General features: G+C 43.5%; 1 protein-coding gene across 20 annotated transcripts in view; it reads right to left on the minus strand.

Moving 5' to 3' along the window:
* TMEM164 (transmembrane protein 164) overlaps positions 1-15,896 on the minus strand; it is a 182,587-nt gene that overhangs the window by 120,758 nt on the left and 45,933 nt on the right. The window contains exon 2 of one of the 20 annotated variants that reach the window (XM_027963093.3): positions 6,438-6,586. The exons of the other annotated variants lie outside the window; for them this stretch is intronic. Coding sequence (XP_027818894.1) covers positions 6,438-6,473 — 36 coding nt within the window. The 5' untranslated portion in view covers positions 6,474-6,586. The remainder of the gene's footprint in view (positions 1-6,437; positions 6,587-15,896) is intronic. 20 annotated transcript variants of the gene reach the window in all.

Here is a 15,896-nt window from a genome sequence, read left to right on the forward strand (position 1 = left end):
AGGGGATGAAGGTTAGATCCCTGGGTCAGGAAGATACCCTAGAAAAGGAAATGGCAACCCATTCCAGTGTTCTTGCCTGGAGAATCCCATGGACAGAGGAGCCTGGCAGGCTAAAGTACATGGGGTTCCAAAGAATTGGACATAACAACTAAACAACAAAAATAACCTCTAATGGAAAAGAACCTAACTATATATATATATATATATATATATATATACACACACACACACACACACATATATATACGTATATATACACACACACACACATATATATACGTATATACACACACACACACTTACATAACTGAATCGCTATACTGTACAGTAGAAACTAACACAACATTGTAAATCAACTACACTTCAATAAAAATTTTAATAAAAATAAAATACAAAGGTTTTTTTTTTTTTAAGTACTATTATCCCATCAATTTGCCTGTCTTCAAACCCCAGAGCTATCTTTGATGCTGCCCCTCTTTCTCAGGCCCCATATGTAGTCTCTCCCCAAGTCTTGTAACCTTGACACTTTAACCTTTTCAATATATCTCAAATCCATCCTTGTTATCATTTCCTAGTTTCAGTTCAGTTCAGTCACTCAGTCGTGTCCGACTCTTTGCAACCCCATGAATTGCAGCACGCCAGGCCTCCCTGTTCATCACCAACTCCCAAACTCATGTCCACTGAGTCGGTGATGCCATCCAGCCATCTCATCCTCTGTCGTCCCCTTCTCCTCCTGCCCCCAATCCCTCCCAGCATCAGGGTCTTTTCCAATGAGTCAACTCTTCCCATGAGGTAGCCAAAGTATTGGAGTTTCAGCTTTAGCATCAGTCCTTCCAATGAACACCCAGGACTGATCTCCTTCAGGATGGACTGGTTGGATCTCCTTGCAGTCCAAGGGACTCTCAAGAGTCTTCTCCAACACCACAGTTCAAAAGCATCAACTCTTTGGCACTCAGCTTTCTTCACAGTCCAACTCTCACATCCATACATGACCACTGGAAAAACTATAGCCTTGACTAGGCAGACCTTTGTTGGCAAAGTTATATCTCTGCTTTTCAATATTCTATCTAGGTTGGTCATAACTTTCCTTCCAAAGAGTAAGCGTCTTTTAATTTCATGGCTGCAATCACCATCTGTAGCGATTTTGGAGCCCCCAAAAATAAAGTCTGACACTGTTTCCACTGTTTCCCCATCTATTTCCCATGAAGTGATGGGACAAGATGCCATGATCTTTGTTTTCTGAATGTTGAGCTTTAAGCCAACTTTTTCACTCTCCTCTTTCATCAAGAGGCTTTTTAGTTCCTCTTCACTTTCTGCCATAAGGGTGGTGTCATCTGCATATTGGAGGTTATTGATATTTCTCCCAGCAATCTTGATTCCAGCTTGAGCTTCTTGCAGCCCAGCGTTTCTCATGATGTACTCTGCACATAAGTTAAATAAGCAGGGTGAGTCCCTATTCATTTTCTTCAGCTACTGCAACAGTTTTCCTATCTGATCTCGAGGCCTCCAGTGTCTCCTTCTTCACTCTAGTTCATACAGTATTGCCAGGTTCCTTTTCTTAAACACAACCCTGGGACTTCCCTGGTGGTCTAGTGCTTAGGAATCCACCTGCTAGGGACTCGGGTTTGATCCCTGGTCCAGGAATTAAGATCCCACGTGCCACGGGGCAACCAAGCCCATGTGCCACCTAAGCTCACATGACACAACTACTGAGCCTCAGCACCCTAGAGCCTGTGTTCCACAACAAGAGAATCTTCTGCAGCAAGAGAAGCCACTTCAATGAGAAGCCCGTGCACCACAACTAGAATTAGCCCCTTCTTGCCACAGCTATAGAAAAGCCCATGGACAGCAAGGAAAAGCCTGTGTGCTGCAGTAAACACTTAGTGCAGCCAAAAATAAACTAAAAAGAAAAAAAACAGCACTGATCATGTTATATACTTCACAAATTTCAGATGATACATTCAACACAATCTCTAGCAAAATCTCAACTGACATCCTTATACAATCTGAGAAGCTAACACTAAAGTTCACAGAGAATTGCAAGGTATCCCAAATAACTAGAGCAATCTTGAAAAGACGAATAAATAGGAAGACCCACACTACCTGATTTCAAAACTTACTACAAAGGAACAGTAATAAAGACACAGTGGCGCTGGCATAAAGATAGATGTATAGGCTAATGGAAAGAATTCAAACAAATCCCAAAATAAACCCTCCCAACTGATTTTCAACAAGGGGACCAATACTATTCAATGAGAAAAGTCTCTTCAACAAATGGTCCTGGGACAACTGGATTTCCACATGTATAAGAATGACCTTTGGACCCCTACCTCACAATTGTCTACAGAATCAACACAAAATCAAGCAAAGACCTAAATAAAAAAGCAAAAACTACAGAACTCTTAAAATTAAACATAATGGTAAACCTTCATGATCCCAGTTTGGCAATGGATTCTTAGATGTGACACCAAAAGCAAGAGCCACAAAATATAGGTAAACTGGACTTAATGAAAATTAAAATATTTTGTCCTTCAAAGCATACTATCAAGAAAGCAAAAAGACAACTCAAAGAATGGCAGAAAATTTTTGCAAATCTTGTCTCTCACAAGGCTGTATTATGTAGAATACATAAGTAGCTCTCAAAACTCTAATAATAAAAAGACAAACTGTCAAGTTCAAAAGTGGGCTAAGGATTTGAATAGACATTTCTTCCAAAGAAGACACATGAATGGCCAATATGCACATGAAAAGGTACTCAGTATCATTAGTCACTAGGGAAATGGAAATCAAATCTACAGTGAGAGATGACTTCACACACATTAGAAAGGCTAAAATAAAAAAGACAATCACCAAGTATTCATGATGATGCAGAGTAATTGGGAATCTCATACACTGCAAGTAAGGATGGAACATGGTGCCCGAATATGCGAAAATAGTTTGGCAGTTCCTCAAAAAGTTACACACAGAGTTATCATAGGACCCAGTAACCCCACTCCTATGTACATACCCAAGAGAAATGTTCACAGAAAAACGTATACATGGGGAATTCCCTGGTGGTCCTGTGGCTAAGACTCCACACTCCCAATGTAGGGGGCCTGGGTTCAATTCCTGGTCAGGGAACTAAGATTCCACATGCAGCAAGAAAGACCTGGTTTAGCCAAATAAACTGGGGTGGGGCGGGGGGAAACCTTATACATAGATACATGGATGTTCATAGCAGCATTACTCGTAATAGCCAGAAGGTGGAAACCACCCAAATACTCACCAATGGATGAACGAACAGATAAAGGAAACGCAGTATACCTATACAATGGAATATTGTTTGGCCATAGAAAGGAATGAAGTTCTTACACATGCTATGACATGGATGAACTTTAAAAACATTATACGAAGAAAAAGAAGCTAGTCAAAGTAGACTATATATTATATGACTCCATCTCTGAAATGTCCAGAATAGGCAAGTATATAGAAGCAGAAAGCAGAGCAGTCACTGCTTAGGCATGGGGGCAGAACAGGTAGGGGAGTGATGGCTACATGGTATGGAGCCTCTTTTTGAGTTGATGAAAATGTTCTAAATTTGACTGTGGAAATGGCTACACATACCTGTGAATATATGAAAAATCACTGATTGAACACTTTAAGTGGATGAACTATATGGTAATGAAGTATATCTGAATAAACTATTAAAAACAAAACCTCAGATGGCTCCTTATTCCTTGTTGAATAAAGTCCAAACTCCTTAATTAGGCATTCCAGTCCCTCCCCTTCCCCATCCTCATTTGACTTCCTCCACCCACCAACCAGCTTTATTGTTCACTATCCTTTTTCATGAGCCTTTCTCTCAAACCAAACTGAATTATTTACCACTATCTATATACCCCATGCAGTTAGTCTTTCCCCCTGCTGGTCCTTTTCCCTGGAACTCTCTCCTCACAATTCTTATTTATTAGTACATATTCTGTGTTATACAAGACCCTGTTCAAATGCTCCCTCCTAGGCAAATCTTTCCCCATCCTTCAACCCACATATAGTAGGCTTTCAAAACTCTATTTACTGTAAGAATGAAGGTAAGTAGTCCTTCCACATGATGGTTCCCACTGCCAGATGATAATCCTCCCGAAGCCACAGCTGCACTTCTCTCTTCCTTTCCTAGTTAAAGTAGCAGTTCACAGCTTCAAGACCCCTTTACTAAGTTTCTGAGAATGGTTCCGAACTGCTAGTCTCTACTTCTCCTGAAAACCTTCTGGAGATGAAGCAAGCTGGTGCTGTGTTATGCCAGGGCCACCGAGTATAGGTGTGTAGGTTGTGCACTGCACAACCCTAGTGGCGCCATTCAATTCTAGTCTATGTGAATGGCACCCTCTCCTAGGGTTGTGCAGTGCATAGCCATTCGTGGCGGCCCTGCTTGGAAACATCCAGAATTTGGAAGCAAAGCCAAAAAGAGCACTCAATGAGAAGAAATCACATAAACTATATTGCTGGTGAGAAGTGGGTATTTTCCAAATCTTATGAGGAAGATGAAAAAGAACTCAGGAGAATAACATGGTCTTAGCACACACAGTGTTTGTATGGAATGACAAAACAGAAACATCCGAGAAAAATCATCACTGATGTTTTTTCCAGCAGTGGAAAGAGAAAAGGATCCATGATCTTGTCAATACAAAGGTGTGATGTACCTACATGGTCTCTCTGATAAGATCCTTCAATTCTGTTAGGTTCTGATTTTAGGTTATCAAATAAGCACCTGTGTAATTTGGCTTCAGGAACCTTGCTCTCAGGAAAGGTATGACCAGGCTGATAGACACAAGTGTTATGTGTCTATACAGATCTCTCTCCCATCATCAATCCATTCATCTGCCTTGTGGTTAATCAAGCAGTCTTTTGTAAAGTTGGGGAGTGTGAAACCAACATGCCTAGGCAAGCTGATAAAAACTAGGCTTTAAACCTACCAATCATTTTGCAGACTTAGGACCCAGGTCAACTGTGCCACAATGGCACAGACACCTTCTAAATCCCAGCCAGAGCAGCCGGCAACAAGTCCCCCTCTGACTACCACGTCTCAACAGCAAGCAGTAATAAAGCATGCGTACAGGGAGGCAAAAATGGCTGGAAAGATGGACTGTGAAGACAAGTGATCTAGTAGCGGAGTCCAAGTATGCCAGACGTTGGCTTTGTTCCTTCTTTTGTCCCCACTCCAGTTTAGTTCAGCCTTCCACTTTTGTATTTGCTCTTCCTGGCATATTTTATTCCACTTCTTCTATCTCCTCCAGAGAATTCCTGAATAACATCAACCCCAACTGATCATTCCTTTTCTGAAAGCCATTTGCACATACTGGTACTATACACTTATCACTCCTTTCTGTTGTAATTAGTAATAGTAGTGATGATGATGACAATGACAATGATATTAATAATAATAATGGCAGCAGCTACGCTTACTCCTTGCAAGAAAAGTTATGACCAACCTAGATAGTATATTCAAAAGCAGAGACATTACTTTGCCAACAAAGGTCCGTCTAGTCAAGGCTACGGTTTTTCCAGTGGTCATGTATGGATGTGAGAGTTGGACTGTGAAGAAGGCTGAGGGCCGAAGAATTGATGCTTTTGAACTGTGGTGTTGGAGAAGACTCTTGAGAGTCCCTTGGACTGCAAGGAGATCCAACCAGTCCATCCTAAAGGAGATCAGTCCTGGGTGTTCATTAGAAGGACTAATGCTGAAGCTGAAACTCCAGTACTTTGGCCACCTCATGCGAAGAGCTGACTCACTGGAAAAGACTCTGATGCTGGGAGGTATTGGGGGCAGGAGGAGAAGGGGACGACAGAGGATGAGATGGCTGGATGGCATCACTGACTCAATGGACGTGAGTCTGAGTGAACTCCGGGAGTTGGTGATGGGACAGGGCGGCCTGGCGTGCTGCGATTCATGGGGTCGCAAAGAGTCGGACACAAATGAACGACTGAACTGAACTGATTCTTTACTGAGTGCTTCACTAGAGGCCTAAAACTATATTTGTGTGTGTGTGTGAGCACGCCCATGCTCATTCACCCATGTCATGTCCAACTCTTGCAACCCCATGGACTGCAGCCCACCAGGCTCCTCAGTCCATGGGATTTTTCAGGCAAGAATACTGGATTGGGTTACCATCTCCTCCTCCAGGGGATCCTCCAAACCCAGGGACTGAACCCACATCTCCTAACTGACAGGCAGATTCTTTAGCAGTAACACACCTGGGCAGCCCCATATTCATGTATTCCTCATAGCAATCCTGTGAGGTAAGTGCAGTTCCCCACCCCACCCCACCTGTATAAAACATGAGGAAACTGAGCTAAGGAAAGGTTAAGTACTTGCCTAAGGTCACACAACTAAATCAGGAAAAGAGTCAGGCCTTGAATCAGAACTGTCTGGTACCAAAGATTTTGTTTGTAGCCAATCTTACCTTTTGTCTCCCGCTTTGTCTTTTGAGGATCTTCATCTGCCACCACTCTCCATAGTGCCTAACACCACGTCAGACACAGAAATGCTCCCCCAGGATATATATGCAAGGCTAACTCTGTTCCCTGGCCAGAGCCCAGCCCAAGACGCAAGCTGGAAGAGCAGGCAAGAAGGGCAGTGAGTACAGAGAGACATGACCCATTGAGGGGACCACGGGAGTCCTTTTCCTCTGACTCCTTTAGGGCAGGATAATGCTGCTACCTTGACCTCAATCACAGAAACATTCAGAATAGGATGGATAACCTGGTTGTCCTAAAACTCATCCAGACAACTTGGAAGGAACAGAGCCTAGGCCAATCTGTGAAAGGGCTGGGTACTATACAGTTCCCTAAAGGAAGGGAACCAACTGTATCAGGGTCACAGCCACTGAGAAGCTATGTGACTATGGTCATGGATTTTGGCAGCAGTGAGGGGTGGGGAGTGGACAGGAGTCTTTTTAAAGAAGAGAGCATTACACTAACTAACTCTCTCTCTCTCTCTCTCTCTCACTCACACACACACACACACACACACACACACACCCCTCATTAAACCTGTTTTCTCATCTTTAAAAATGGAAATAAGAATACATACCACTTGAAGCACTGCTAAGGTATAAAATGAGACTGTAATAAAAGGACCTACCACCTAAAGTCTACATTAGTTTGTCCATGCTGGGGTTTGGAGCACACACAGAGATACAAGGCATAGTTCCTGTCTGCAAGAGTTCAGAACGTCTGACAAAGAGTCTGATCTAGCGTACTGCCAGCACTCTGTCAACCAGGTATAAATATAAAGCTGGCTGGTAGATTACCCCAATTCTCAGCAGGACATTTTGTCAGATGAAAATTTTGGCAGGAAAGAAGAAAACTGCTGGCAAGAATAAAGGTTGCAGTTTACGTCTTTGCCTCCAATCTATCATCCACACCTCCATATTGGAAAACCGGGGAAGGGGACTCTACAAACCGCTATTGTGGAAGGGACACATGTGAAAAGTTCTCTTCCTTCACATTTGTCACCATTTCTCATTTGATACTGCATGCATACGTGCTAAGTCACCTCAGCCATGTCCTACTCTTTGCGACCCCATGGGTAGCCTGCCAGGCTCCTCTGTCCATGGAATTCTCCAAGCAAGAATACTGCAGTGGGTTGCCATCCTGTGTTAAATGCCAATCTTCCCTGCTAGACTGTAAGGTCCCGGAGGGCAGTGGCTGTGTGCCGGTCCTTGTTATAGATCCAGAAACTGACACAATGACTGGAACATTCAAGATGCTCATCAGATATTTGTTGAATGAATAAATCAAACAAACAGATGTCTCTGGTAGGTGGATAGACCTGATTACCTAATCAAAAAAATCACTTTAAAATAGTCAAGCCTTGTTTATGCATAAATGCCTCTCAAGATTTCCAAGAAACTGGTAATGTTGGTTTGTTTCTGGGAAGAAAAAGTAACAGATTATGGGTCGGGGTTGGAGGAAATTATACATGCCCTTCTATTCTTTTCAAATTATTTGAGTTTTTCAGTAACAACCAATCAAACATAAAATCTGAAGGAAACACACGCTGATGATGAGAGAGACAACTAGGGGATTTTATTTGCTACGTGTCATATTCTTGCAATGTTTCAGGTTTGGATCACAGGCGTGGCATTGCCTTTATGTTGTTGCTGTTGTTTACTTGCTAAGTCATGTCTGAGTCTTGGCAACCCCATGGACTGTAGTCTGTCAGGCTCCTCTGTCCATGGGATTCTCCAGGGAAAAATACTGGAGTGAGGAAAGTGAAATTGCTGTGCCTCCCCATAGGTAAGCTCCTTCTTCAAGCAACTGGGAAGATTTATTTTAATCCTCGAGACTGCCTCAAGCCATTGTTATCGCCCAGACATGAAGCCAGCCGGATAATTGGGACTTTTTTTTTTTTAAGCAAAGGTGCCACTCTTTTGTATGTGACAGTAATGACATGGCAGTTAGTTAGGTTCTTTAGCTCCTCAAGTTTTACGGGTCACTCTCCTAAGCAGAAAAAACTAAGGTACAGAAAAGTTGATGATATTCTCCTCACCTATCTAAGACAGTTCAAAACCCAACTGTTTGGCTTTGCTGTTAAAACTCAATGGTTCTAATGATACAAACGAACTTATTTATAAAATATAAACACATACACAGACAGAAAACAAATTTATGGATACCAAGGGGGAATGCAGAGACATTAGAAAGCAGAGGCATTATTTTGCCAACAAAGGTCCGTCTAGTCAAAGCTATGGTTTTTCCAATAGTCATATATGGATGTGGAGTTGGACTATAAAGAAAGCTGAGTGCCAAATAATTGATGCTTTTCAACTGTGGTGTTGGAGAAGACTCTGGGGACAGCAAGGAGATCCAGTCAGTCCATCTTAAAGAAAATCAGTCCTGAATATTCATTGGCAGGACTGATGCTGAAGCTGAAACTCCAATACTTTGGCCACCTGATATGAAGAACTGGCTCATTTGAAAGGATCCTGATGCTGGGAAAGATTGAAGGCGGGAGGAGAGGGGGACAACAGAGGATTAGGTGGTTGGATGGCATTACCAACTCAATGGACATGAGTTGGAGTAAACTCTGGGAGTTGGTGATGGACATGGAGCCCTGGTGTGCTGCAGTCCATGGGGTTGCAGAGAGTCAGATGGTACTGAGCGACTGAACTAAACTGAAGGGGGAATGGGTGATGGAGGAATAAATAAGGAATTTGGGATTAAAATACACACACTACTATATACAAAATAGATAACTGACAAGGATTTACTGTATAGCACAAGGAACTAAATTCAATATCTTATAATAACATATAATGGAGAGTGAAGTCAAAGGCGCTCAGTCGTGTCTGACTCTTTGCAACTTTGTGGACTGTAGCTCACCAGGCTCCTCTGTTCATGGAATTCTCCAGGGAAGAATACTGTAGTGGATTGCCATTCCCTTCTCCAGGGGATCTTCCCAACCCAGGGATTGAACCCAGGTCTCCTGCATTGCAGGCAGATTCTTTAAGGTCTGAGCCACGAGGGAAGCCCAAGAATACTGGAGTGGGTAGCCTATCTCTTCTCCAGGGGATCTTCCCAATCCAGGAATCAAACCAGGGTCTCCTGCATTGCAGGCGGATTCTTTACCAGCTGAGCTACCACAAAGATCTGAAAAATACATAAATCTGTATAACTGAATCACTTTACTGTACACCTAAAACACTGGAAATCAACAATACTTCAATTTAAGAAGAAAAAAAAAAACCCTCAATAGTTCTAAATGCTGAATGCACATTAGGATCTCCTAGCCAGTTAACCGAAAATAAAATCCCATTTCCTGAGGCTCAGTCCCCTAAATCTTGACGCAACTGATTGAGCCTAGGGCCTAAGCAGCATTTCAAAGCACTCCAGGTGATTTCAAAGTACAACCAGGTTCGCAAACCCCAGTTCTACCCACTGCTGAATACCGTAGTATCTTTCAAGAGCCCTCAGTCGCTATTTTAAAAGTCTTCTTTAAGCAGTATATTCCCCTCAAAAAAAAAAAAAAAAAAAAAAAAGGCAGGCCAAAGAAGTCTGTAACCAAGACAACAAGCTCAGAGCACAAAGAGATAGGTCTTCTGTGATTTGCAACCAAAGGAAGCAGAAGAGGAAAAGTAGACACTGAAGAATTGACAGGAAACTAGAGAACAAAAGGCATGGTGTCTGAGCTGCTGCCCAGCCAGGCAGCATATCAAACTCCTGCTGCATCTTCAGGGCTGGGTACCTTGACACACAAGCTCTCAAGAAGGAAAGCAGCCCTGGATTAGCAAACGAAACCCTTAAGAACACGCTTTCTTCTTAATAGAACTTCTGACCCCCAAATGGGAATGTCTGCTTTGGCAAAGGTTGCAAACCAGTTTCTTTCCTCCAGGTCCCCTCTTGCTTCCCTACCTGCACCCGACCCTGTATTGCGAATCAGTGTGACAATGAAAACACGAAATCCGCATGAGCTTGGAGTTTGAAAAAAAAAAAACCGTTCTTCCTCTGTATGTGCTCTGACCGTGGAGCTCGGGTTTTGTTCCCAACTAGGGGAGCACTGAGATAGATGAAAGGGCTGGGGATGCTGCAAATTGAAAGCCAAGGAGTTGGCCTTTTGTTCCCTTTTTGCAGTCAGGGGCTATTCTGGAAAGCAGAAATCAAAAAGAAAATACAGCCTGCGATGAGCTGAAATTGGACAAAATATGATGAGGCATAAATGAAAAAAAAAAAAAAAGAGGAAGAAAGAAAAGGAAAAAAAAAAAGGGAAAAGGGAGTCTTTCTTTACCAGAAGAGGTTCTTTTCTGAAAACTGCCTCAAATTACAACACTTTCCACATTTGGTTCCCTCCAGGAAGCTATGCATTGTTACCTAAAACCAAAACGCTTTTTATCACATTACAAGGAGAAACTGAGGCACACGCAAACAGCCCAGAATTTAGTGATGCATGGCTTCAAGAATGTCCCTTCTAAGCTCAGTCTATTTCCCTCAGTCCAGACAGTTAGATAGACAAATGAGAGTTTATTCAGTGACATTAAAGAAGAGGTGTGGAAACAAAACCATGATGGAGCAAAATACTGGCGATTTGAAGGACTACAAAACCATATGCTGCTGCTGCTAAGTTGTTTCAGTCGTGTCCGACTCTGTGCGACCCCACAGACGGCAGCCCACCAGGCTCCTCCGTCCCTGGGATTCTCCAGGCAAGAACACTGGAGTGGGTTGCCATTTCCTTCTCCAATGCATGAAAGTAAAGTGAAGTCGCTCTCTTAAAGTGGTGTAAGGAATGACATTTATTATGCTATTGGCCTGCCAGTCTCCAAGGACTTTGCGTGGCCTGATGGAAGAAGGCTTAACCTCTCACAAGTCTCTGAGGTTGGCTTTAGGGCTTATGATATTTTTAATTAGCCACCTGTTAGCAGTCTTCTTCACCAGGGAGAAATACTCAGCCTGATGGTAGACTCCTGGAGTGTGTCCTACAGGAAGGTAGATGGGAAATGAGCTATGCTGCCCTCTCCAACCAGCCACATACCTTCCACAAGAATCCAACCTTGGATCACAGGCTTACACCTGGAAAAGCCCTTCTTTCCCTTCCTCTCTAGGGACCAGCAGATGGGAAAACTAAATTCCTTTGAACTTTACTTACACGAAGTTTACTTAGTGTGACCCATTAGGCTGTTTCCTTTCATTCAATACTATGGCAAATTCTATTCTGAGCAGAAGAAACACACAAGAATCATAACCAGAAATACAAATAGCATTAAGGTCCCTATACAATTCTTAACAGATGACACAGGGCCCCAAACCAAATGGCTGAAAGGCTACTTCTAGCTCTATAGGAGCTCCTTAAAAGTAATAATAGTAATAACAGCAACAACCACCACCTCATTTATCAAACCACATGCTTACCAATTAAATGCTCAATGGTATAAAGAGTCCTAAATGGTATTATCATCACACCGGCAGAGTGATTTCAGCAAATCGCATAATCAAGAAATACCCACTGAGCATTCAGTCATGTTCTACACCCTGAGCAGATGTGCAATCCTAGCATAATAAAGAGCCATCTGTTAAGTCTCAACTGCATAAGCAGTGCCTTGGGTAAGTTGGACTCCCTGCCCTCTCCCCAGGCCTCACATTAATGAACCAAACTGAAATTAGAGAATGTACTTTTTGCATTCCTTCACCCTTCTGCTTCCCTCAGTCTATCACCAGTAATGATCCTGGTCAAGTGATTCGAGACTGCCTGGAATATCCACAGAAGGGGAAGTTGTTTCAATGCATGCAGACTCTATTTATAGAACAGATACCTCTGCAAGAAGATATAATGGCCTGGGAGTCAAAGGCTTTAGATTCTATTCCCAGGACAGCTGCTAACTAAAGGACAGACCCAGGCAAAAGACTGGCCCTTTCTCAATATCAAAGCCCACATCAGCACTGGACCAGATCTGTGCTTCTCAGAACCAGGTAGCTGCCCATGGGTATGTCTCAGCAGGCAAAGAGAGGTGAGGCAAGTGATTTATGATGAATAATAGAGTACTGAAGTTGGCTGCAGTATGGTGACTGCAGCCATGAAATTAAAAGACGCTTACTCCTTGGAAGGAATGTTACGACCAACCTAGATAGCATATTCAAAAGCAGACACATTACTTTGCCAACAAAGATCTGTCTAGTCAAGGCTATGGTTTTTCCAGTGGTCATGTATGGATGTGAGAGTTGGACTGTGAAGAAAGCTGAGCACCTAAGGATTGCTGCTTTTGAACTGTGGTGTTGGAGAAGACTCTTGAGAGTCCCTTGGACTGCAAGGAGATCCAACAAGTCCATTCTGAAGGAGATCAACCCTGGGACTTCTTTGGAAGGAACGATGCTAAAGCTGAAACTCCAGTCCTTTGGCTACCTCATGAGAAGAGTTGACTCACTGGAAAAGACTCTGATGCTGGGAGGGATTGGGGGCAGGAGAAGGGGATGACAGAGGATGAGATGGCTGGATGGCACCACTGACTCAATGGACGTGAGTCTGAGTGAACTCCTGGAGTTGGTGATGGACAGGGAGGCCTGGTGTGCTGCGATTCATGGGGTCGCAAAGAGTCGGACACGACTAAGTGACTGAACTGAACTGAAGTGAACTGAAGTTGGCAAATTATTTACACATCTATTCATTTGCATTTATCCCTCCTCTAGCTCACTTGCAAAACACTTTTTGCCACATTATAAGGAGGAATTAAAGCTGATGTAGACGCTTTCATATGCTTTCTTAGCTTGGAGGGCAGAGGTGAGCTATGGATACAGCAGTTGCAAATTCTACACAACCCAAATATTATCTTCTTATTTATGTAGCCCTCAGCTTAGTCTGTTGAGCACACGAACATCCAACATGGGTACAGCAGCTACAAAAAGGCTGAGAGCGCCTGGGCTAAATCATTCATTCAACCTGCTGTATTTTGAAGAAACCACCTCCTGCCAGACCCCAATCTAAGTACCGGGGAAATAACAGCAGGTTAACCAAGACATGGTCTTGGCTTCTGTGGAGCATTTTGTCTGGCAAGAGGGAAAGGAAGTGACATAAAACACACGAATTAAAACCTATGATCAGAATTCTGAGAGCCTGTAACAGAGCCACCACTGGGCAGCAGGTGAGGGAAGGAGGTTGCAGAAGGAAGAGTGTGGGTAAGGTTTCAGTGACCCAGAGGTTACAAACACATGTTCAGTGAACCCAAAGCAGCTCCTTTTGCCTAGAGAATAGAGTGCGAGGGGAAACCCATAAGAAATGATGCTGGAGGCATGAGCAGAAGCTAGATCACACAAGGTCTGGGAAGCCATGTGAAAGACTTTAAATTGTTCCCTCCCACGAGTCCCTACGATTCTGCTCAGAGAGTGCAACTCGGATGTGTGACTATATGCCAAGGATCACAGGTCTGAAACTCTGGTGCTTTTTTCCCATAAAAACACTGTTAGGGAGACTTCCCTGGTAATCCAGTAGATAAGAGTCCACCTGCCAATGTAGTGGACATAGGTTCAATCCCTGGTCTGGGAAGATTTCACATACCATGGAGCAACTAAGCTCGTGTGCCACAGCTACTGAACCTGCATGTTGCAACTACGGAAGACCATGCACCTAAAACCCATGCTCCACAACAAGAGACGCCACTGCAATGAGAAGCCCAGGCATCACAACAAAGAGTGGCCCCAGTGCAATTAGAGAAAGCCCACACACAGCAACGAAGACCCAGCCCAACCAAAAATAATAAAAAAACACTGTTTGGAACCCTGCTGAGGGGCTGAGGGACTCTACTTCCATTCCATTCCAGATTAAACAGGCTTTTGCCAGCTGGTCTGGGAACCAGAACCCCAAGAATATTGTTTCCACGGGAAAATGCAATCTGAATTCTAAACAGATTTCCAAAGAAACCTTTGGAACAAAACCCATTCAACAGTTGTTGGAGAATGCTTGGAAAGCAATGAAACATAGGACCTTGCTTTCCTCCATGGAGCCAGTGTTTGGAAAAAAAAAAAAAAAAGACTGAACACTACAACCACTGTCTTAAAATAAACACAATATCCTCACTTTGATTAGTAGGGTTATACTTAGGTACAACCATTGAGTGGCACCATGCATTCATATACTTCAATTACCACAAAACCCCAAATATGTGGCAGATGACTGGCTACTTCCACTCTAAATAAAGACAAGGCAGAAATGGAGAAGAGGGTGGTCTCGTTAAAAAGAAACGTGGATGTAAACCAAGTCAGTAACTTCCACACAACATTCCTATGTCTGTGCCTCTTCAGGCAGGAACTCAACAAATATTGAGATGCTGCTGCTGCTGCTGCTAAGTCGCTTCAGTCCATGCCTCTTCAGGCAGGAATTCAACAAATATTGAGATGCTGCTGCTGCTGCTGCTGCTAAGTCACTTCAGTCGTGTCCAACTCTGTGCGACCCCATAGACGGCAGCCCACCAGGCTCCCCTCTCCCTGGGATTCTCCAGGCAAGAATACTGGAGTGGGTTGCCATTTCCTTCTCCAATGCATGAAAGTGAAGAGTGAAAGTAAGCACCATCTAATTCTGTTTAGTCAGTGTCTCCACTTTTCTTCAATTTCCTTTCAGTAGAGAATCCTTACCTATTAGCACTCAGAAAAACACTTCCTCTTCCCACTTCCACATGGAAGAACGACCCACTTCCCCCACCCACTCATTCAGTCTAACAGTAAGGGAAATGGAAGTGGTGGTAGTTTCCCAGAACCACCCTCCAAACCCCCTCAGGTCATTTTATGGAGCAGTAATTCTCCAAGTTCAGGGTGCATAAATATTCCCTGGAGACAGGTGAGTCATATCCCCAGGTCAACCCCCCTCCCCCTTACCTGGACTCAATAGGCCTGGGGAAGGGTACAGGAATCAACATTTTTAAAAGGCATCCAAGGTAACTGAGGCAAATGGCTTAAAAACCAAACCTTGAGAAACTCCACTGTGGAAATTCTAGCCAGCTGAGTCCCCACCCCTGAGCTCAGTCATGTCCAACTCTTTGTGACCCCATGGACTTGATAGAATTCTCCAGACCAGAATTCTGGAGTGGGTAGCCATTCCCTTCTCCAGGGGATCTTCCCAACCCAGGGACTGAACCCAGGTCTCCCGCACTGCGGCACATTCTTTACCAGCTGAGCCACCAGTAAAGCTCTGAACTGAGAATACCAGTTGCCAATCAGAACTGGCTAGGTGATCTGATGTGAGACAGTGACTGAGGGCAAAATGGACACAAGAGAAGAAAACAGCATCCCAGTCAGTGTGCCCCCAGCTATACTTTAGTTTTTAAAAATCCCATATTTTTACTTTAATCCAAGCAGATGGCATTGCCTTTCCAGCAATCTCCTCCTGGCACCAGAAAAGGAACTCAACAGAGACCATTTAGAAGGAAGGTATAGAAGTGGGA

This window comes from Ovis aries, chromosome X (genome assembly GCF_016772045.2).
Source record: "Ovis aries strain OAR_USU_Benz2616 breed Rambouillet chromosome X, ARS-UI_Ramb_v3.0, whole genome shotgun sequence".
In the NCBI taxonomy this organism is placed as follows: Eukaryota; Metazoa; Chordata; class Mammalia; order Artiodactyla; family Bovidae; genus Ovis; species Ovis aries.